The sequence below is a fragment of the Heloderma suspectum genome, chromosome 14 (assembly GCF_057233095.1).
Source record: "Heloderma suspectum isolate Gila_16-S chromosome 14, 16-S_ref, whole genome shotgun sequence".
NCBI classification, from domain to species: domain Eukaryota; kingdom Metazoa; phylum Chordata; class Lepidosauria; order Squamata; family Helodermatidae; genus Heloderma; species Heloderma suspectum.
Genome location: NC_139471.1, coordinates 19,624,207 through 19,647,012, shown reverse-complemented (window position 1 = coordinate 19,647,012; position 22,806 = coordinate 19,624,207). Strand labels below are relative to the sequence as shown.

The 22,806-nt window shown below is 47.5% G+C and overlaps 1 protein-coding gene across 3 annotated transcripts in view; it reads left to right on the top strand.

The window, feature by feature from the left end:
* SLC25A25 (solute carrier family 25 member 25) overlaps positions 1–22,354 on the top strand; it is a 59,435-nt gene extending 37,081 nt beyond the window's left edge. For 2 of the 3 annotated variants that reach the window (XM_084821065.1, XM_084821066.1), the window contains exons 2-10: positions 10,984–11,110; positions 11,228–11,315; positions 14,694–14,805; positions 15,564–15,722; positions 16,631–16,783; positions 16,939–17,046; positions 17,433–17,600; positions 17,862–18,012; positions 19,540–22,354. In XM_084821065.1, coding sequence (XP_084677191.1) covers positions 10,984–11,110; positions 11,228–11,315; positions 14,694–14,805; positions 15,564–15,722; positions 16,631–16,783; positions 16,939–17,046; positions 17,433–17,600; positions 17,862–18,012; positions 19,540–19,724 — 1,251 coding nt within the window. In that variant the 3' untranslated portion in view covers positions 19,725–22,354. Of the gene's footprint in view, positions 1–5,722; positions 5,967–10,983; positions 11,111–11,227; positions 11,316–14,693; positions 14,806–15,563; positions 15,723–16,630; positions 16,784–16,938; positions 17,047–17,432; positions 17,601–17,861; positions 18,013–19,539 lie in introns of those variants that run through there. The other variant, XM_084821068.1, reaches the window with a different exon arrangement.
* Positions 22,355–22,806: the final 452 nt, after the last annotated feature.

The window sequence follows — 22,806 nt, the reverse complement described above, 5'->3', positions numbered from 1 at the left end:
GGGACCCACCCACAATCCAAACATGTATTTGGGGGCCCATTTCTTAATTTTTTGCCATATGTTTGTGTGGTGGTGCTGCTGTCCCGGCTCACCTTAGGTCTGGCTGCCACCTGGTAGTGGGTGAAAACCAACACACTACACCGCATTGGAACTGTGGCCCCAAATACCGATGCCGTGTTATTGACAGGGTGCAGCCCACCAGTACTGCAGGAGCAGGGAAGCTGTCTTTTTCCAGGTTTCAGTCATTGTTGCTGGTTGCCAAGTGGAGGTAGATCACCATGGTTCAAACTGCATAACGCTGTCATAAGCAACTTGAGCATGCTGCGGTTTGAACTAAAAAGTAATGTCTCCGGCCCTGGGGGGCTAGGCACGTACCCAGGCTTTAGATGTTTAGCTGTATCATCTTAAATGTCTGTCTCCAGATTAAGTCTGTTCACTTAGAGCTGACAGAGTTAGCTGTCAGAAAGAGGCAGTGCCTTCAGCCACCTTGGGTAAGAGCAGTTGGATGCAGGTTGGGAGAAGTGAGGGGAAGCTGGGGAAGCTTTTTTTTTTTTAATGTGTGCAGACTGCTGCATCTGATCTCTAGAGGATCTGGCTTTTGAGAAAGGATCCAGTTTTCTATGGAGACACGTCGCGGGGAGGGGGGAGAGTAGGTTAAGCCTGGTTTGGTAACAGAAATAAAAGGGCACATTTGGTAGGGTGGGAAGCGAAAAGCGGTGCTGGAGAAGACTCTTACGAGTCCCCTGGACTGCAAGGAGGTCAAATCAGTCCATCCTAAAGGAAATCAACCCTGAGTGCTCATTGGAAGGACAGATACTGAAGCTGAAGCTCAAATATTTTGGCCACCTAATGTGAAGAGAAAACTCCCTGGAAAAGACCCTGATGTTGGGAAAGATTGAAGGCAAAAGGAGAAGGGGACGGCAGAGGATGAGATGGCTAGATAGCATCACCGATGCAATGAATATGGACTTGAGTACGCTCCGGGAGAGAGTGGAGGACAGGAAGGCCTGGCATGCTGTGGTCCACGGGGTCACGAAGAGTCGGACACAACTTAACGACTAAACAGCAACAACAAATTAAGAAGGGCTCCGAGGAGAATGGGATGCCAAGATGCCAGTAATGTGACGTTCTAGACTGGTAAAATCCTCCAATTTATGGCAGGTTCGTAAGCCATTCATCATGTGATAATAAGGTTATGTCAAACTCTGTCCCTATTAAAAGGAGAGAAGATGGGATAGGGTAAGTTCATCTCTTTATAACTACCACCAGTAGTCATGTGAATTGCTACCCAAGGCCAGAGACAAAGTATTCCCAGTCCATGTAACAGAACCGCTGTTACAGTGAATGATTAGGGGAAAATACACTTTCATACTCATGCCAAGGACAAAATACTGTCTTAAGTACCTTAAGGCCTTATAGTTAGTCACAGGAGTAACTATTTGGACCTAATTTAAATCCATGGTGGTTTTTCAGCTGGAGGTAGTGAAAATGAATGCAGACTTCATGCTGCTAAAACTGTGCTTGCTTTGAGACTTTGAACACTGATTTTGTTTGTCCATCTGCTCCGTTTATCTTTATTTGCTATTTATTGAACTACACTGGTTGTTTTTCCTTTTCAGGATGTTGAATTTGACTTCCAGTTTGGCAAGGGCAAAATTCTGTAAAAACCAATCAGTGGTCCCATTTGGGACTTGTTGGAAAAGCTCTGTACAGAATCCGTGTATACTCTCCAGTGAATCTGTCTTGGCTCTCCCACCACACCCAGTTGTGATCACACCGAAGCCTCTAGCATGCTGTCGATTTGTTGGGGGACCGTTCCTAGAAATGTTTGCCCAAGATGGTTTTAGCCAGGTGGCTGGAAATGCTTTTCCTGTTTTTCATCTATAATTAAACCACTTTACTGGGTGAACATGCAAGCCATGGAGACATAATTAAACTTTAATTTGTCAGCATTTATTATGCTGGAGTTTTTTCCACAGTGTGCATGTTCCACTTTTCTTGTGTAATTTGCTCCTATGAAGTAATTCTGCTAAAGTAGCAGACTTTGCCAAACATACTACCATTTCATTTCAAGATGAGGCCCCATTCAGGTTAGTAGTCTAATTTTATTCTATTATCACTTCCTGGATTCCACCTCAAAGAAGGGTTTATTCGATGGAGTAATGTTCTGTCCTCCCCCTTCAAAGAAAGAAGCATGTTTTTTGTTTTTAAATTCATGATTTTGCCCAGCCTTTCAAATCCATTTTTCAGCCTTAAGGACTAGAATCTTGGTGTCATTTTGTGTGTGCGTGTGCGCTTGTGTGTTTTAAAATAAAATCAGAGCATCTCAGGATATTCAATTGTATGCCCAAAACCAGTTTCTGTGCTTGGTGCAGCTGCAAAGTACATACAGTCCTGGTCATATTAACCTTCCTGAAGTTGAGGAGAGAGTGTACCTCTCCAAATAGATCACATGGTTTGGCTGGGGCCCACTTATGAGTGGAGAATTCTATATTGCAGTTCTTCCCCAACCCGGTGCCCTCCAGTTGTGTTAAGACTGCAGCTCCCATACTTCTCATGGTGGCTGGGAAATATGGGAGTTGCAGTCCAGCACATCGAGGGCACCGGGTTGGGAAAGGTTGCTATATTGTAATACACGAAGGAATGTCTTGGCGGTGGGTATTGGCAGTGATTGGTAGAGTTGCTTTACTACCACTTGGGGGATGGACAGGTTGAAAGGTGTCTGACTTCCCTTGACTGAGTTTCACAGATCTTAGAGAGAGGTAGCGCAGTCAGAAGGGCCTAGGGAGGGAGGTGGAAAGAAGCAAAGGTCCTGGAGTGCAGTAGACTTACTTAGGGTGCAATTCTATGGGGATGGCCGTAAGCCTCTGTGCGCCTCCTGCTCTGCATTGTAGCCGGATAGGTTTTTTCACCCATCTAGCTGAGGTGTCGGATAGAGGGAGGGAAGGAGGCTGGTGGGGCTGGAGGGTTCCTTGTAACACAGCCTCCCTAATCCCCTCCCCTTCCCTTCCCTTTCCTTCCCTCCAAGGTTGCTTTTGCGACGTCGGAGAGGCAGCTGGCACAGTTCTCTCAGCACTGGCTGCAAGGGGGAGGTGGCAGAGAGCTCGGACTGTGCTGGGTCTGAGATCAGAGGGCTGTGTCCACCCTTGGGTCCAGAAATCCAAGCTATCCTGTCCCCCTGCCACACATACATACACACACACACACACACCCCTGTGTAGGGGCCATAGGATTGTTCTTTCAATTAATTTATATCCCACCTTTCCTCCAAGAATGGAGCTCAAGGTGACTAACAATAAAAATTGGCCTGCAAGCTTATGATCTAAGACAGGGGTGTTGAAGCTCTTTCAGCCTGAGGGCTGAATTTAATTTTGGAGAAGCTCCTGTGGGCCATATTCCAGTGGTGGGTGGGGCCAAAGTACAAAAAAACACACCCCACCATATTTTATCTTAAAGCTGTTACTGCCCATGAACTAAGCCTTAGGAGGGGCATTTCAGCTTTTGGAATGGGGAGACAGTTACGGTTGGGGGAAAGGGAGAGGGGCCGGGGACGGGAGCATGATCCTTTGGGTAACCCTGGAGGGCTGGATTTGGCCCATGGGCCTAAGTTTCTGCAGCCCCGATCTAAGAGGACCGTGATGAGGAAGGTGGAAAGGACACAAAAAGAAGCTATATAGTTTTGGTGTGGCTGGAGCAAAAAACTGGCTAGTGTTTCTATACTGTAATCTCCTAAAAACAACAGAATAAGTCCTATTTCTGGTATGACCCTGGTGATGCTGAAATGAAGGAAACTGTGTGTGTGTGTGGTGTGGTGAGGAAATAGTGTGAGAGCCATGTGAGTGAGCTCTAAGAAGCAGTAGCTAAGAGTTGCTCTACTAAACCAGCACTGGTGAACTCTACAAGGAAGAGACAGAATGCCGGACTGCCTGAAGAGCATTTGGGGATGGTTGTAGCAGTCTCCAGTTTAACTGCCTACATCTTTGCTTTAAAGTAAGGTACGCATTTCCGGGACTTACAAGTTCAGTTCCAGAGCAGTGTTTCTTGCAATGTTTCTCGCATGTATTGCACACTCTCTCTCCTGGCACGAGAACACAAACATATGAAACTGCCTTACACAGACTCAAACAACTGGTCCATCTAGCTCAGGGCTGTACACTCTGGCAGGCAGAAGCTCTTTTAAGTTCTTGGTCAGAGGAGTTCATTTCCAGCTTTGCTACCCGAGATGACCTTTAAGTGGGGATGCCAGGGACTGAACTTGGCAACGTCTGTGTGCAAAGTATGTGCTGTGTCACTTAGCTGCCATCCCTGCCCACAATCTTATAAGGCAGCCCGAGAATCAGAGCTGAGCCATTTTAGTGCCGTAGCTAACAACTAGTTCCTGTCTGTAAATGCTTGCCTCCAGAGTGTGTCTCTTCTCCCTGCCGCTTTGAACTGGATAGCTGCAAAACGTTCATGTGAATTGGGACTGACACTGCAGTATGTGAATGTGCGTGTATGAAATGTTGATTTGTGGGTAACATCCTAATTTCTTTGTGGTATTCACAGGGACAGGGATATCAAATCTCACCCTTTTACCTGCCGCACAGTTCAGCCAAGCTACCTTAGTTAGCTGTTAAATCAGAACTTTGTTTACAAAAGGGAATATATTTAACTTTACGATGCTGGGCACGGTCAGCTGCGTGAGGCTGTCTGTGACATACTTCGGTACAAACATTTACAGAACTTGAGGGACTTGCCCCGTCTGTATCCTAGTGGTTCTTTTCCTCATTAAAAAAAAAAAAAGTTGAGATACACGGGTTGCTTGTTTAACACGCTTGTCAGGGTAGGTGGCATAGATCTTCACGTGTACATCCTGTTGAACATACCTGTTGAACCTTACTGCAGCATTGCATAGCAGGAGGTGACTCTGTAGTAGCATAAGCCGTGTGTGGGTGGCTTTTCATTGGTGGCACCTGTTTCTTTGGAGCATCCTCCCACAGGAAATGTGCTTGACTCCATTAGTGGGTTTCAGGCAGTAGCTTTTTAGACATGGTTATTTCAGAGAGCAACTTGGGACTGCACAATATTACTTGCCCTGTGGCTCCGTTGCGGCTTTGTGTTGCTGGTACTGCCGCGTTAATAATGTTATAAGCTGAACAGGTTGAGACAAGCCCTGGATCAACATGGTTTTGCGCTTTGTCTTAAATCAGGATTGAATTTGATTCAGTAGGAGGTAAACGGTTCTCATTTTCACCTCGCCTTCCTTGTTATATCCATTTAAAACATTGCCATTTCCATTAATGTGGAAGGGGTTTACAGGGTGCTTGCATACCGGCCTGGGCATCTGACTGTCTTTTGGATAGGGGACACACCCTGACTACTCAGCCCCCGGAAGATGAACTATAGGCTCTTCCTTTCCTTTATAATTGGCATAATTTTACTGTGCCACTAAATTGTCAGTTGAGCATTGGGTGTAGCGTGCTGCTCCTGTATAAGCAGCTCTGAAGTCCGGGAGAGTCTGCGGAGGGTTAATCTCGCCTACCAGTGAAAGTGACGTTGGCCTTTACGAAAGCTGTGTTTGAGCAATCTGGAAACCGGTCACATGCTCTTGTCAAGAATCCAGGGCTTTATTGGATGTCTGGGAAGGGCTTGAGGTACAGTGGCTTCCCTTTTAAGCAAAAGGGCAGGGCTCAGGCAGCCAATCAGAGCGGAGCAAGGGACAGCTCATAGGCATGTGTCATGAGACTTGCCGGCATTTCCCTTCCACCCACTGAAGCAAGTGCCGGGAGCTGGGTGAATTCCGTGAGAGACTGAGTGGCTCAGGGAAAATGCTTTGCCTGTGCCTCTATGTGCCGACGTTTGGTGAGTCCCAGGCAGAATTTGAGTACTTTGAGTCGAAGGGGCTCCCTGCTGAACTCAAGTCCATCTTCAGACTGAGCGTTTTGATTCCCTCCCAGGAATTCTCCACCTATCGTCAGTGGAAGCAGGTATGAATGGCAGGGGCTGGGGGGGAGGCGAGTAAGCTGAATTCTTCTCATGTGTTTTGTATTTCATTTTTTTGTTCCACCCTTTCTCACAGGAGCTCAGGATGGCATACATTGGCCTTCTCCAGCCTTGGGGCTGCCAAATATGCTACAAGCCCCATCATCCCCAGCCAGCAGAGCTATTGCTAGGGGTTGTAGTTCAACACATCTGGAGGCCCCCAGGTTGGGAAAGGCTGGCATACGTGGTCTTTTCTCTCCCCCCTTCCCTCCCCTCCTTAATTTTATCTTCACAAAGGCTTCTAAAGTAAGATAGATTGAGACAGGGTGATTGGTTCAAATTCACTCCTGTGAACTTTAATGGTTGAGTGGGGATTTGAACCCAGGCCTCCTTGGTCTAAGCCCAACACGTTTACCCATGGCACCACGCTGTCCCTCTGTACTTGTGATGGGTCTTCAGGGTTTATTACCTTTTGTTGATAAAAAAATAGCACCTTTCAGCACACAGGTGTTGGTGGTTGGTTTTTCTCTTCCCTAGTTCTCATTTTCCTCAAAGAATAACCACTGAGGTATACTGGTTTGCCCAAGGCCTCTCAGTGGATCTGCTTGGTCCAGCGGGTTTTCCACATTCAATCCCAACGCTATCCTCTGCTCCAAACAACTGTCTATTTTCCAGAGAGCGTAGGCTTTCTTTTTTCTCTCTTCAAGCAATGAGGTAAAGCCTCTCTTTCACCATCAGTTTCATGTATACCTGGATGAGCAACTTGGGTAGAATTTCCCAACATCCTTTCAAAACAACCCAAGGCTGTATAGTGAGCCAGGCTATCCATCTCCCTGAATGTCAGAACTGTCTTTGTCCGTAATTACATGCAAATAAAAAGAGACTGGGGAAGGATCTGTTAGGGAAGTGAAGGTGAGAAAGAGGGAGCAAGGCCCATCTGTGGGCTGGGTGGCATTGTTGATGGGAAGGCAAAGGGGCAGGGTCTGTGAAGGGAAGGGGGAGGGCTGCTATTCTCTTCAGCGTTACCCTCGTCCCCAGCAAACATGGGCCGGAGTGGAAATACGGGGTTGCCTTCAAAATGTGTGTAAAGTTCAGGAAGTCACAGGTTTCTTAACGCAGGCCTGCATAATGTGTGACCCTATACAGCCCAGCAGCCCCACACCGCATCTGAGCAAAGGCTGGGCAACTCTCTGGTTCAAGCTCCTTTCCTGGGACTGCATAAATGGGGCGGTCAAGCACCTTGTCGGGAACAGCACACACCTGGCGAGCTCTCTTGAGTTCAGCGGGTCGTGCGCTTGTGCAGGTCTGGCTAAATACATGAACAGGATGCCTGTTGGCATGTGTGTTGCTTTCCTTGGCAAGCCCAGGAAGCTTGCACCAGGTCAGGCCGCTGGTCCATCTAGCTCAGCATTATCTGCACTCGCCTGGCAGTGGCTCTCCAGGGTTCCTGGCTTGGGTGTCTTTCTGAGCCCGACCTGGTGGTGATGCCGAGGATTGACCCCCGGTCCTTCTGCATGCAAAGCAGGTGCTCTGTTGCCCTTCCCATCAAGTATGTAACATAACCAATTCTGGCAGCCTCCAGTAGTCGCCGCCACAGAAGTGGTGCTGAGGAGAGTATGTGCGCGCAGGCAGGCAGGGGTCTGTGGGCTGTAAGTGGCTTGTACCCTCTGAGAGGCTTACATGATTCTGAAATCTTCCTTATTTCCATCCCTGCAATGCTAAACAGGTTTCTGGTAGACCAGCCAAATAACTGCATAAATAGGTTAACTGACTTCTGTGAGGAATTTTAGTTGAGCAGGCGTTGGACTTGATGGTCTTATAGGCCCCTTCCAACCCTACTCTTCTATGATTCTATGAAGCTGGACAGCCACCTGTCAGGGATTCTCTGACTCGGATTCCTGCATTGAGCAGGGGGATGGACTCGATGGTCTTATAGGCCCCTTCCAACCCTACTCTTCTGTGATTCTATGATTCCTCTTAATTCACAGGCAAGCATTTAACACTGCTTCAGCAGCTGAAGGGAGAACGTGTAACAGTGTCAAGGTTATAGAACTGGCCTTGCACGTCTCATGTGATCCCTCCCTTTCACACTGTAGTATGGCACCTTGTGTCCTGCTCTCCATACGTGCAGTGGGTCAGAATGCCACTCGTATCAAGGGCATAGGTTGTCGGCTACTGATAAGTCCAAGCTAGGCTAGAATCCAGCAGTGTCAACATATGTAGAACTGTGCACTAGAGCTTGGTTATGAGGGAAAATGTGTGTGTTTAGGGAGACACTGGGGGCTTGATGTAGGGCAGGGGTGGGCAGATGTCAGGCTTCTTGGATCTACCTTCGTTTTTTACTGCAACCCCTAGGTCCATCAGATGGAATCACTTGCAAAATAGTGGCTCAGGGCACAAATACAGCCAATGCAACCTTACCCAACCTGGTGCCCTCCAAATGTTTTGGACTGACTCCCATCAGCCCCAGCCAGCATGGCTAATGGTCAGGAATTCTGGGAGTTATCATTCAAGATATCTGGAGAGCACCAGATTGGGGAAGGCTGACATAGTAGAATTAAGGAATACATGACTCAGCCCAAGGTTGTTGCCCCCCCCCCCCAATATCATTCCTGAGCTTTCATAGTCATGTCCACCCCTGGCTATCCCCCCCGTTTTCTTCTTTTCAGCAGGCCCATTTAGATAGGTTGAATCCGGGTGGGGGAAAGCCTTTTGTTCTTGCTCTAGTCAAACTGTTGGGAGTCAGAAATCCTTGCAGAACCACACAGAGATCTACTGGTGGACCTTGATCTGCCTTCTGCCCACCCCTGATCTAGGGAATAAATGGAAGCAGCCTAAGATTTTCTTAGCAGAATTGTAGAAGCGCCGTATTCTACTTAATAAATACAAGGTCTGCATCAGGACTTAAACCATCTTGCTTTTTTGCTGCAAGAAGATTAATGTGCAGACCCCGTGCACATGTAGGAAAGAATTTCAGCACCAACTCTTGATATGAGCCCAGTGTTGTAATTTTAGAAACTGTTTGCATCACAGCTGTGTGAGTTCAGTGGGGGCAGCTAACTTGGCAGATACAGCTAGGAATGCTCATTAGCAGACATTTTACCCCATTTTGCCCTATACCCATCACAGTATGTTGTTTGGAGGAGAAAAGTATATTTTGGCTTCTCCAGGACTTATTTACAAGGACAGTAAAATCTCGGTGTCTCTTGCAAGGGCTTGTTTGCTATTGGGAAATCCTGAATCAGCTGGTTTGCAATTATCTGCTGGCATGCCAGAGGTTTCTTTCTATCTTTAGCTCACAAATTGTAATCCCTTCTATCTCTGCATTTTTACAACTGTCATATGAACGTCTGCAGATTACATCCACCTTGTACATAGGAAAGGTCACTGCAGATGGTGCCTGAACATCCTTATTAAGGTTAGGTTAGGAAAGGTATTAAATTATATGAAGGCCTAAGTTTAGCAGTTGGAAATCAGGGCTGTTGGGAAGGGAAGGAGCCCTCCAAATAATTTCGGTGTAATTCTCAGAGGTTCAGTTTCTTATGCAATGTCAAATATTTTATGATCTTCATAGAGAACGTATTATCATTAGCCTAACTATTAAAAGTATGCTAACCCATTTCTCTCTCTCAGTACATCTTATCCTTTCTCTATTAGCAAGCAAAGCTATGTTTTAGCTGATTAAAGCTACATTTAATTCAGCCTTCTCCAACCTGATGCCCTCCAGATCTGTTGGACTACAACTCCCAGCATCCCCCAGCCATGCTGGGAGTTGTAGTCTGACACATCTGGAGGACATCAGTTTGGGGAAGGCTGTAAGACAGAGTTCAGTGGGTGGTTCCAACATTTTATCTGCCAAATCCATTTCCTGCTGTCTATGCAAAGCAGATAATATAATGAAGTTATATTAGTGCTGATTGCTCACCTGCCTACCTAGGCAAAGGCTCAAGGTACTGCTTCCCACTAAGAGGAATGTTAAGGGTGAGGTTTCCTTATTTATTAACAGCCTGACTTTGCCATCTCCTAATCTGTTCTGGAGAGAGACACTCTGCTCCTAAAATCTAGTTCCCCCAGGATCTTGCACAAGTGCATAACTGCAGGTTGACCAAACCAGTTTGTGCCTGTAATAAAGCCACCGTTATCTTTTAAATATTGCCCTTAATGTTAGCTTTCAGCTTATTGGCAGGCTTTTCTGGCAGCAGTTAGCTTTCCCCAGGTATTGGTAGTTTTTCTATCTGCTCCTTCTGTTAAAAAAAAAATAAGTTAATTTGAATAGATGCTACAAGGTGGGCAATGAGAGAGTTGGCTGGGGGATGATGGGAATTGCAGTCCAACACATCTGGAGGGCACCAGGTTGGGGAAGGCCCTTTGTAACTCCAGCATATGTGTGTGGTCTACAAATTTTGCTGGGCTTCATATTCAGCTGTTGTTCCTAACAGCTGATGAGGCTCCAACTTCTTTGCTTTTTGCTTCAGGAGCAAAACATGCCCCTTTCATGTGCAATGCTCAGCAAGGGGTTTTCCAGAGGAAGAGTGACTGGCGGTGAGTGTATACTCAGCTGGCAACTCCTCCTTTCCAGCCCGTGCTACCAGTTCTGCATCCCAGCACAAGATGCAGCCTGGCAACGTTGTGATAGACCCCCGTGTTGCCAGCACCTTTACAAAATATATATATATATATATATATATATAATCGTAGTGATGTAATATACTGCTGTGGTGTTTAGCAGAATTAGTATAGCAGGATTGTACTTTTACTTGGTAATGGTGACCATATTTGCCGATTCCTGCCGGGGAAGTTGTTTCAAATGGCTAGGACATGGCTAGCAAGTTTTCCATAGGGTATGAAGAGTTTAGGTTCCTCTGAGTAGCAAATGTCTTTGCAAGAATAAATCATAAGAGCTCTTCCTCCTATTTATAGCCAAATGAGCCTATTTGACCCCCCACCCCACCCACCCCAAACATAACTATGCAAAAGTGGGTACGGGATTAACTACGTTTATTTTTATATCTTTGCATATAGAAAATTGTAAAAGCTGGAGATAAGGACCTGGATGGCCAGCTGGACTTTGAGGAGTTTGTTCACTATCTCCAAGACCATGAAAAGAAACTGAGGCTGGTTTTCAAGAGTTTAGACAAAAAGAATGATGGTGAGCTCATGCTGCTTATTTATTGGGGGTGAGGGGTTCAGCTTCTGCTGCAGGTCCCCTGGCTACTATATTTTGTTTGTCGAGCTCCAAGCTCATCTGTCATGTGCTTTCTTGCAGGCTGCATTGATGCCCAGGAGATCATGCAGTCCCTTCGGGATCTGGGGGTCAAGATCTCTGAACAGCAGGCGGAGAAAATTCTCAAGAGGTGAGTATTGCAGGTGGCTTCCGTGTTTCCAGTGTAAGGTGTTACCTTCATCTCCCTTTGCAGAGACTCTCCCTCTCTTTTTCCTTTTTACTGTTTTTCTATTTAAAAACCCCTCCGGTGAAACAACTGCTTTTCTGTATAGCTAACCAGGCTACAATACTGACCACAGGCAAGAAACCATCCACATCTTTTTCTGGAATTTTAGGGACAAATTGAAGCTAGTTCAGCCAAAATGCATAAGAGCACGTGACTTCAAAAGCAAACAGAATGCGGTGTCACAAGATGGCAGTGTTGTCTCCGTGGAATGGCTTCTCAGCTTTTCTGCGTAGGGGTTTGTGGTGGTAACTTTCCATCCTGAAGAACAGGCTGAGGACGTTTACCTGTGTGCTACTTGACTGCAAGGCAGGCAGGGAACATGCAGGCAAACCAACTTCTGTTAGTAGACTGCTAAGGAAGGGGTATTTATGATTAGACCAGCCTTCTGTTTATCGCTGCGCACAATGCTTTACTGCAGTGTAGATCATCTTAAAGTTCAAAATTCAAAGTGATCTTGATAGGCTGGAGTGCTGGGCAGAAAACAACAGAATGAAATTTAATAGGGATAAATGCCAAGTTCTGCACCTAGGAAAAAGAAACCAAATGCACAGTTACAGATGGGGGATACTTGGCTCAACAAGACTATAAGCGAGAAGGATCTTGGCATTGTAGATCGCAAGCTAAATATGAGCCAACAATGTGATGTGGCTGCAAAAAAGGCAAATGCTATTTTGGGTTGCAGTAATAGAAGTAGAGCTACCAAATCCAGTGAAGTACTAGTTCCCCTCTACTCAGCACTGGTTAGGCCTCATCTTGAGTACTGTCCAGTTCTGGGAACTGCACTTGAAGATGGATGAAGACAAAGTAGAGAGGGTTCAGAGGAGGGCAACGAAGATAATCAGGGGACTGGAAACAAAGTCCTATGAGGAGAGACTGAAAGAACTGGGCATGTTGAGCCTTGAGAAGAGAAGACTGAGAGGAGATAGGATAGCACTGTTCAAGTACTTGAAAGGTTGTCACAGAGAGGAAGGCCAGGATCTCTTGTTGATCATCCCAGAATCCTGGACACGGAATAATGGGCTCAAGTGACAGGAAGCCAGATTCCGGCTGAACATCAGGAAAAACTTCCTGATGGTTAGAGCAATACAACCATGGAACCCATTCCCTAGGGAGGTGGTGGGCTCTTCCACACTGGAGGCATTCAAGACGAGGCTGGACAGCCACCTGTCAGGGATGCTCTGACTTGGATTCCTGCCTTGAGCAGGGGGTTGGACTCGATGGTCTTGTAGGCCCCTTCCAACTCTACTATTCTATGATTCTAAGTAATGACAGTCCTAAGGGGTGTGTATGTGTTCCACTGCTCTTTCCTATCCATGTTTGTGACATAAACACACTAAAATGCTTTCCACTGTGTGCATGTGGCACTGACTTTTAACAATCACTTACTTGTCCCTTTCTCCCTCTTTGCATCCTCCCCTCTGCCTGCCTGCCTGTCTGTCTGTCTGTCAGAATAAGGACGGGGCACTTCTGGGGTCCTGTCACCTAGTAAGTACCACCGTGTATATTCTTGTCTGGTTCCTTGTCACTTGTATATCAGTTGTCCTCCACCCCTGTGAAGCGGGCAGTGTGTAGCACATTTTTAGTGAGCCTGGTGGTGGAGGATAACCCCTGAAGCAGACTTCAGAATTTGTGAAATACCTACGCTGCTTTTCAGCTAACTCTTCCAAAGGCATTTTACAGGCGATCTCACTAAAACTTTTAAAAACTCAATACAAGTAACATAAAACTGCACAGCAAAGCAATATATACTCACAAACAGTTAAGCTGCAGAAAAAGCTATAAAAGAAGGGGTAATCAAGCCATGACAGAACAAAATGGTTTCCACTTCCAGAATGCCATGAGAAGCAGGCTAAACAAACAGCCTGCGGACTGGCAATGCAAAAGTCTGGAGCAGGAACCAGAAAGGCCCTGCTTTTTGTGGGAACCAATCTGACTTTGAAACACACTAGAATTTGAAGCAAGGCCCACTAGCTGATCTTGAACTTCAAGGAGGTTCCTATAATAGTAGATCTGTGGTATAGTCCCTAATGTAAGAGAAGCCTTTTGAACCCTTCTCTCAGTGGCAACTTTGATTTCCTCATATTAGGGATTGGAGGCAAGATCTGAGGCTTGGAGAGAAAGGAAGCTATAGGCATGTCAGTAGGGCTCAGACTGAATCGGCTCATACTCTCAAGCATTACGTGTCAAGGCCAGCTCTTCTGTGCCTTGCAGTGGGAATCCTTTTGGGGTTCATAAGACTGAAGAACTGGCAAGGGTACGAATAATTCAGGTTCAGTACTGGTCCCTCCTGCTGCCACAAGGTAGAACCCACTCACTCTGCAGCCTTCCACAGGTGAAGCCACACAATCCAGGTCATAAGCGAGGGAGCACGGGCACACAAGTAAGCGGCAGGCGCCTTGTATGATCGCGCCAAGGCATGCACGCAGGTACCCACCAGTCACTACTTCACCCGACAGAGGAAGAATTCTTTTGCCTGGCCCCGGTCTTGTTAATCAGTTCCTGAACAAAACCTTTCCTTCCCACGCAATGTTGTGTCTCCACTTGAGTCATCCAGGACTGCCGGAATTAAAGACAATGGTGGGGAGAGGAGATGGAGAAGTCTTTCTTCTTCTTCTTCTTCTTCTTCTTCTTCTTCTTCTTCTTCTTCTTCTTCTTCTTCTTCTTCTTCTTCTTCCAAACAAGGCATCTAAAGAGAAGAGGGCAGCCTGACCTTCATAAACTTGAGCCGGCTCTCCCTAGATCCTAGGGGACATTTTTTGTTTGAAAGAGATTCCTCTAGAATTTCACACCACCTGATAAGTAAAGCTGTTAACACAGGGGTGCAGAACCTCAGGCCGGGAGCCAAATCTGTCCTCCTGGGGTCCCTATCCAGCCCTCCAGCTTCCCCAGATGTCCACAGCCCTTTCCCCTGACCACTAATTTCCCAGCTTCTGTGCCATTTCCCCGCCATTCTAAAAGGTTGAAATGCCTCTTGTAAGTCTTACTTACTAGGAGTAAGAGCTTTAAGCTAAACTATGCTGCTATTTTTGGTATCCCACCCCCCTTTTGACATCACCCCTGCCCACCACTGGAATGTGGCCCCCGAGAGTTTCTCGGAAATGGAATTTGGCCCTCGGGAGGAAAGAGGTTCCACACCCCTGTGTTAAGGTTATAATCGCACATCCTTTGGTCCACCTCATAGCGGTTCTGTTTTATGTGGATGGGGTGAGGTTAAGCAGTTGGTAAGACAGCCCCCACCTCTTAATCTCCTGTTCACTCTGCCTTCTCAATTTATGCTCGCAGCATGGATAAAAACGGGACGATGACAATAGACTGGAACGAATGGCGTGACTATCACCTCTTGCACCCTGTGGAGAACATTCCAGAGATTATTTTGTACTGGAAGCATTCGACGGTAAGTCATTAAGCTCCTTCAAGCACAACGTGTGTGAAACCCTTGGCTGCATTTGTGGTGAGGGTCTCCCCTCTTCCCCTGCAAACCTGGCCTCTATCTGTAGTCTTCATCGAGAATTGCCTGCTTTCTCGCTCTGGTTGCTTCCTGCTTTTGTCACTCCTTTTTTTTAATGTGCATTCTGGCCTGGCTCTTAACGTCTCTGGCACAGGTGAAAGTGAATGCTCTCAGGGAGGGGAAAGCAGGTGAACTACTTTCCTGGTTTTCAATGTGCATGAGTGACTGGCTCCTGCTAGTTTTCAACCTACCAACTCTGGGAACTGATACAAGTCCTCCTTTGGTCAATTTGGCACTTAGTGCTATGTAGTAGGATCAAACCAGCCTGTGACCTCCAGAAGAACTTTACATCATTCTCCCTCTCCTGCTCTCCTTGGCTGGTCATTTTCAACACCAGCAGATTGCAGGGCGGCCAGATGACCACCTTTCTGAACTGCGATTAGGATGATGTGAAGGGCCTCCGTGAACGTTCATTCTGCATGCCATCTGGCAAATTTTATTATCTGTGACCACGTGCAGGGGAGAACAAAACCGATACTGTTCTGTAAACAAGATGCAGCTTTTTAGAACAGGAAGCTTGAGTTAATTGCTTCCCGCTTAAACTGTTCATCTTGGAGCATGGTCAGTGAGGGCCGGACCTCTCAGGAAGTCCAAGCACTCCACCAGCATCACTGAAGAAAATGCCTTGCTTTGTTGCCTTGCAGATTTTTGATGTGGGAGAGAACTTGACAGTTCCGGATGAGTTCACAGTGGAAGAGAGGCAGACTGGGATGTGGTGGCGACACCTGGTTGCAGGTGGAGGTGCAGGAGCCGTGTCGAGAACATGTACTGCTCCCTTGGACCGCCTGAAAGTGATCATGCAGGTAGGTCGGAAGCTTAGACAAAGGGCCTCTGTTCTTCTTGTGTTGCACTAGCTTTTTTCTGAGTAGAAAAAGATTCTCACAAACCTTCAACATTTCCTCCAGAAATATGGGTGATATAAGATTAGGCGATGTCCGCGCTATACGAATCCTGGCACCAGCCAGCAGTTTGGCCGACCCCTCCTACTCTCACATATGACTTGCAGTTACATTTCTTTCTGCCATGCATATTTGACGTACATGCCACACTCCTCCTCATAAAGCACCCATGGGTCCTCTGGGAATTGGGCAGGACAGGTCGGTGTCAACAATAGCCCAGTCCTTGGACTGCACAGCCCTGGCAGAACAAGCATTCCTTTAGAACTGGCTCTTAACAGCTCTAACTGGACACAAGGTGACCTGTGGCTTGCTGGCAGTTGTTCCTGTTCTGGGTTCAAAGAGCAAGCACAATTGCTTGTTAGAAAGCTCGTTGTGAAATGAGGAATTTGGACTTTGCACAGCAGTGGTCAGGACTGACCATCCCTGTTTTTCATCATCTTTTTTGTGTGTGTGCCAAAGTCCATTTTCCATTGCCTCTCTTTCCCATTCTTGCTATTCTAGGAGCTATTAAATTTGATAATATTGAACTATTGGTATTGAGATGGGATGAAAATGCTCCCCCTTTCTGATGAATTGTGAGGCAAACTCTAATATCAGATTAGATCTGTGCTTATGCCGGGTTTTAACTGAGATCTTGTTTTTAATCTGTATTTTATTGTTAGTCACCTTGAGCACCGTTCTTGGCAGAAAGGTGGGATATAAATTAAATAAATAACAACAGCCTTGCACGTAGATAAGAGATGCTGCTTGTCTGAGGTGGAAAACTAATAATTGGGCTTGGATCCAAACTGAAATGTTTTTCTCCCTTTCAGGTCCATGCTTCTCGCAGTAACAACATGTGCATTGTTGGAGGTTTTACCCAGATGATTAAAGAGGGCGGCACCAGGTCACTTTGGCGAGGGAATGGCATCAATGTCTTGAAGATTGCTCCAGAGTCCGCCATCAAATTCATGGCCTATGAACAGGTAAAGCATCTGAGTGGGGACCAAGGGCATAGGGGAATGAGATGCACTCTGTGCTTGGGGGGGGGGGGTATAAATCCCACTGTTAGGCGGACAAGGGAAGAAGGGCGTGAGCAGCCTAGGCTGTTGGGCTAATATCATGATGCCCTTTTCAACAGATCAAGCGGTTCATTGGCACTGACCAGGAGGTACTGAGGATTCACGAGAGGCTGGTAGCAGGTTCGCTGGCGGGAGCCATCGCACAGAGCAGCATCTACCCCATGGAGGTGAGTTTCTGAATTTAGCCTTTGGCTGTGGATGGCGTTCTCTCCTGTGGGTGGCGTTCTCTCCTTTATTTTTCTCTTATTGGATTGGTACCCTGCCTCTCTACCAGGAAAATGGCACTCAAGGCAGCTGACAATCATAGATGAATAAAAACTGGTCAGAAAAAGCGCTTTAAAACACAATTTTCTCTTTGGGGCACCACTTAGATTTGTTTCGAATGGTTTAGAGGCATTTCCCCCAGAACAGTGATGCATGTTGGAGACACTGGCATTGTGCTCTACTGTTCTTCTGTGGCAGCTTGCTTTCTTAGTTGTGGTTCAGGGAAAGTGTTTCTTTTCTCCTGCCTGCTCCGTGCGTTCCTGACACTTCTCTTCTCCCGATGGGTTAGGTCTTGAAGACACGGATGGCCCTGCGCAAAACAGGGCAGTACTTGGGGATGCTGCACTGCGCCAAGAACGTCCTCGCCAAGGAAGGAGTGGGCGCGTTCTACAAAGGCTACATCCCTAATATGCTGGGAATCATTCCGTATGCTGGGATTGACCTCGCTGTATACGAGGTAAGCGGCCTGGCGGCTGCCTTTTCCAGAAGGGGGAGGTGTAAATGTCATTAAGGAACGAGCGAAGGAAAACTGGATTCTAGTTGTCAGTCTTCTAAGCCCCAGTGTCATTCTCCCAACACTGATATTGGAAGCTTTGGTCGTATTCTCTCCCCACCCTGCCATGCTGCCGCCCCCCCCACATCTCGCCCCAAGGGTTCTTATGGTCTTGTACTTGTCCTTTTTCAGCTAACCCTCGACTCATTTGTGTTTTTCTCCTAGACGTTAAAAAACAGTTGGCTGCAACGTTATGCCGTGAACAGCGCTGACCCGGGAGTGTTTGTTCTGTTGGCCTGCGGTACCATCTCTAGCACCTGTGGGCAGTTGGCCAGTTATCCTCTTGCCCTGGTACGGACACGAATGCAAGCTCAAGGTAAGAACGTTTGAGAGGTCTTTGGGTCTCGCCTCTGAAGAGGAAAACCTGTGGCCGCCAGTAGGTGCTTCCCAAAATACAAGAGTAGAGAGGCCCCGTACTTAGTTGTTAAATATTGCCTTAATGTAGCTACAGTAGCTCATCTCATTCATAATTCACTGGAACCCTCAAAGGCAGGAATGGCAGAGAGGATTTTTTTCTGTCATTCTTGGGCTCTTGACATGGTGAATTGAGAGCTGTGCCAGAGCAAACCAAAGGTCCATCTAGTCCAGCATTTTGTTTCCCATAATGACCAACCAGATGCTTCCAAAGCCCGGAAGCAGGGCATGAAGGCAAGAGCCCTCTCCTGGAGGTGGCATTTAGAGATATACTATATCTTACCCTGGAGGCTCAATTTACTATTGTGGCTAATAGCCAAGAATAGACCCCATCCCCCAGGATTTCCTCTAATCTCATCTTTAAAGCCATCTAAGGCAGTGGCCTCTTATGGCAGTAACTTCTACGAACTCATTCTGTATTTTATGTAAAGAAGTACTTTATTTTTTCTGCCCTCCATCTGGTGCCAACCAGTTTCATTGGGTGACCCCAAGTTCTAGTATTATTGGTGGGGGTGGAGAAGAGGGAGAGTTCTCTCCACCCCATGTCTAATTCTATAAATCTGTATTGCTAGGGCAGGGGTCAGCAACACAGCCCCCATCAAGATCCCCTTGCACTCCCTCCTGCACGCCTTTCCCAGCCCTAAGCTCCGATTCCCCCCACCCCACCCCACCCCACCACCTGTCTCACCTCTGCAGTGCTGAAGCCCTAAGGAGGAAGCAGGAAGTGAGTGGATCAGGTCCTGGTCTATTGACTTCCTCCTTAGGGCTTCAGCAGTGCCTAGGTGAGATAAGCAGCGCAGGGGAGGGTGGGGGGATCGTGGTTTGGGGTTGAGGAAGGTACGCGGTGGAGAAGGGTGAGGAAGGTGTGCAGGCGGTGAAAAAAAGATTGCCGGTGTGTGTTGGAGTGGTGGTGACAATTGAGGGAGTTCAGGTGGGGAGGAGTGAAAAGGAAAGAGGCGGTAGGTGGCAGAAGGAGGGGGAGAGAAAGAAGAAGAGGGGCAAGGAAAGTGGGAATCCAGGCAAGGAAAGTGGGAATCGCAATAGTAAATGCCCACAGGCCGAAACAACAAAATGCGCCCACAGGTCTGGGAAAAAAAAATGGAAATGTGCCCATGGGCCTGAAAAGGTTGCCCACCCCTGTCCTCGGGTGTCTGATGTGCTGGTTTTTTGGGCAGACACCTCTTATTTCCTTATGTGGAGCTGGAGTCCTCCATTGTTTCGCAACGACTCCAAATTCACACACTCCAATTCACATGCTCCACGCTCCTTGGCATCTGTCTCAAGCCAACTTGTAGCCAAGGAGCTGGAGCAACATAATCCCAGGCTCTTTGAAAAGGAACACCGCAAGTTAAATGGATATCTTCATGAGACCTATTCTGCAGTACGCTCGACCAGGCTCTTAACAGCTGTCGATCGGCTTGTCTTCCAGCTTCAATCGAGGGAGCACCAGAGGTGACGATGAGCGGCCTCTTCAAACATATCCTGAAGACGGAGGGAGCGTTTGGCCTCTACCGGGGCCTGGCCCCCAACTTCATGAAGGTGATCCCAGCTGTGAGCATCAGCTACGTCGTCTACGAGAACTTGAAGATGACCCTGGGCGTGCAGTCTCGGTGACCGCACGGTGTCTGGGCCCTTGAACTCTTAACGCCATCTTGGGGCTGCGGCTCCAGGGTGTTCAGCCGTTCCATTCTGTGAATGTGTTGGTTGACACTAAGCTGATCAAGCCAAGCTGTGAAAATCCCAGGCGGCGTATATTGTGGGAAGGAGCAGGAGCGTCTTGGGCCTTTTTGCTGTGTTGCTAGCACAAGAGCTGTGTGTTTAAGTTGTCATCAGGCAGCCCTCCCTGCGTGCGAGGGACCGAACTGGGAATCCAAGGGAGATGTCTTGAGCTGTCAGTGCTGGCCTGGCTCCTAGCACAGCAGAGGAGGGGTGAGCGCACCCTTCTCTTCTGAGTCTCTTGCGCAGATTCAGAGCTGGAGAACGTATCATCTTCCAACTTGCTTGAAAGAGCTTCTTTCTGTTGAGTTGTTAAACTCCTCCTACCCATGGCTTTAAATCTACAGAAGACCTGCCTTGGAGTAGGAATGGCTGCTGGGCCAAACACATTATTTTGCTGTTTACATACTTTCCTTTTGGGTAGGAGCAATTCATGTTCTACTTCAAAATTCTTGACACTGCAATGTAACTTAAAAACCAAGTCTTTGGGGGCAACACGAGTCCCCTGCCAAGGCTGAATGTTACTTTGAGGGTAGCTGGGCAGACTTTAAAGCCTTTTATTTTTGTAGGTCTGGTTGAGCGCGTGCCCCTCTAAAACCGCTAACAAGATGCACTTACTAACGGAAGCAGCAGCCTAGAGCCTGCATGTCTGTCTTTGCATGCCAGAGAGGCTTGTCTCTTCAGCGGGGTGGGTGGGGGCAGCTGAGAGGGCTTTGTGCAACCTGGCACTATTGGGATGGCTCCATGGACTTAACTCGGGAGCTGTGCTGCTCTGGGCCCACCTTTTCATCTGAGCCCAGCACAGCAAGGCAGCTGACAGAAGCCGTCTTTGCTCCCCATGTAGCATTTTGCATGGTGCTTTTGAATGCAGTCCTGCCGGGTGCCGCGGGTACCAACTTCCTCTCTTTGAGACGCTGGACCTTGGCTGCTTTAGATCTTCATAGGTGGATGCTAGAGCTTGCATTTGGGGTGGGTGGGGTGGTGGACCTGGACTTTGGGGTGGGAAATCGCATTGCTGTTGGGAACGGACAGGGTAAACTGACAGTGGGAAAGCGATTGCTTTTGTTGGGGATCGGAAGGGGGAGCTTCTTGCTTTCCCCTCCTTCTGCCAGGTGCTTTTCATGGAGAAGGGAAGGCGATGGCTGCCGTATCACTGACTGGGGCCCCCTGCGTCTGCCCCCCCAGACTGCTTGGGGGGCCCAGGGGATTCTCATCCAACTCCTTGACTTCGGGGCCAGCATCACATTCCATTGTTTGTTTTTACTGCTTAAAGCATATTTATTTTGTATTTATTTGGAGGCAAGAGTTATTCTCAAACTATTTTTATAGACTTGTTTTAAATATAGTTATTGTGTCCTTGGTTTTCTGTATTTTTGTAGAGATTCTGTATTTATATTCTTAAAATCATTTTGCACGTTTAAGCGTCGCCTGATTGAACTGCCGGTGGGGGAGGACCCCCTCCAGAGGCCACTGGTGTTCAGTTCCCTTTCTATGAACTGTTCTTTCATAGAACAGTTCCCTTTCTATGCTGCTGTCTTTCAGCAGGGTCGAGCGAGGAGCTCAGTCAGTCAAGAGAAAATTCCTTGTAGGAAAAAGCCTTACGAGGGGAGGGGCGGGGGTGGAAATCTTGTGTTGGTAGAAAGCTTGTTTTCGCTGGAATGGGAATCCATTGTTTTGTTTTGAGGCTTGCCTTACTGTGGAATGGCCTCACGTTTGGCTTCTTCATTAGGGTGGGTGTTGGTTGAAAAACCACAAGTTGGATTTTTTGAAGCGGGCAGGGGGGACATTAGTAATGAAAAGGGCTGATTGGACCTGGGGGAAGAAGAAGAAGAAATCTCAGGGCAACATATATCACAAGATGCCAGTTTTCCTGATGGGAGGAAGGAAATTTGCACTTGGAGCTGAGCTGCTGCGGTTTTCTGTGCAGCTTTCCAAGGTCCTGCCGAAAGGGCCTGTTCCAGGTGCATGAAAGTACACTATGGTGAAGCTGTTACCTCTGAAAGCAGCAGTAGCCTGTATAGCCCTGCAACTTGCTCCATGCATTGAAAGACTTGTGCAGCATAGGGCAGCCTCCCCAATCTCCATTGGGCATGCTGCCCTTTTGTTGGGATGATCCACTTCTGCTTGGAAATAACTGCTTGCTTGTCTTGAGTTCATATCTGGATCAGTGACGTGACGTTTTCCCCTCCTCGCCCCTTTTGTGAGTCTCTATACCAGGGTGGGCAACTTGTGGCTCTTTAGAGGTTTGGGCCTACACCTCCCATCATCCCTCACCATTGGCTATGCTAGCAAGGGCTGATGGGAGTTGTAGAGCAACACATCTGGAGGGCTACAAGTTTCCCTCCCTTGCATCATACCCTTGGCAGTACCTCTTACCATTTGTGGCCTGAAGAGAGTATTCCAAACATGCAAATCAGTGCAAAACTAACTGTGACGTTGTAACTTGGATTTATGAAGAGCAAATCTAACAAAACAAGAAGCCCTTGATGGTAGGGAACAGTTTGCTAATAAAGGTTTATCATGCTGATGTTTTCTTGTTTTTGTTTGTTTTGAGTTTGTGGATTGTTGGGCTTGGTGTCTGTAGGGGCGTGTGTGTGTCTCCCCCCCCCCCCATAAAAGCTCCAATCACCAAGGAACTACCAAGAGAAGAATCCATTTCTGCATGAAAGTCACAGCAGCGCCTTACAGTGACAGTGGATTTCTGTGACTTTGTTAATGGGTCAGCCCTGGCCCGTGCTGAGCTGAGGCCCACGGTTCTAGCACCGAGGTGGGAGTCCTCCTTATGAGATGCTCTTAGGGGAGGTGTGATCTCTTCCCTGACGTCTTCCCACCCAATATTCCTTATGTCTCTGTCTCCTGGCTGCAACATGAGATGGTATCTTGTCTGTAATTCTAAATAGGCTGTTGAGCGGGAGGGAAAGTTGGGCAGTGCCATATTTTTGGGGGATGTAATTTCCAGAGGCTGCTACCCCTGGGACTT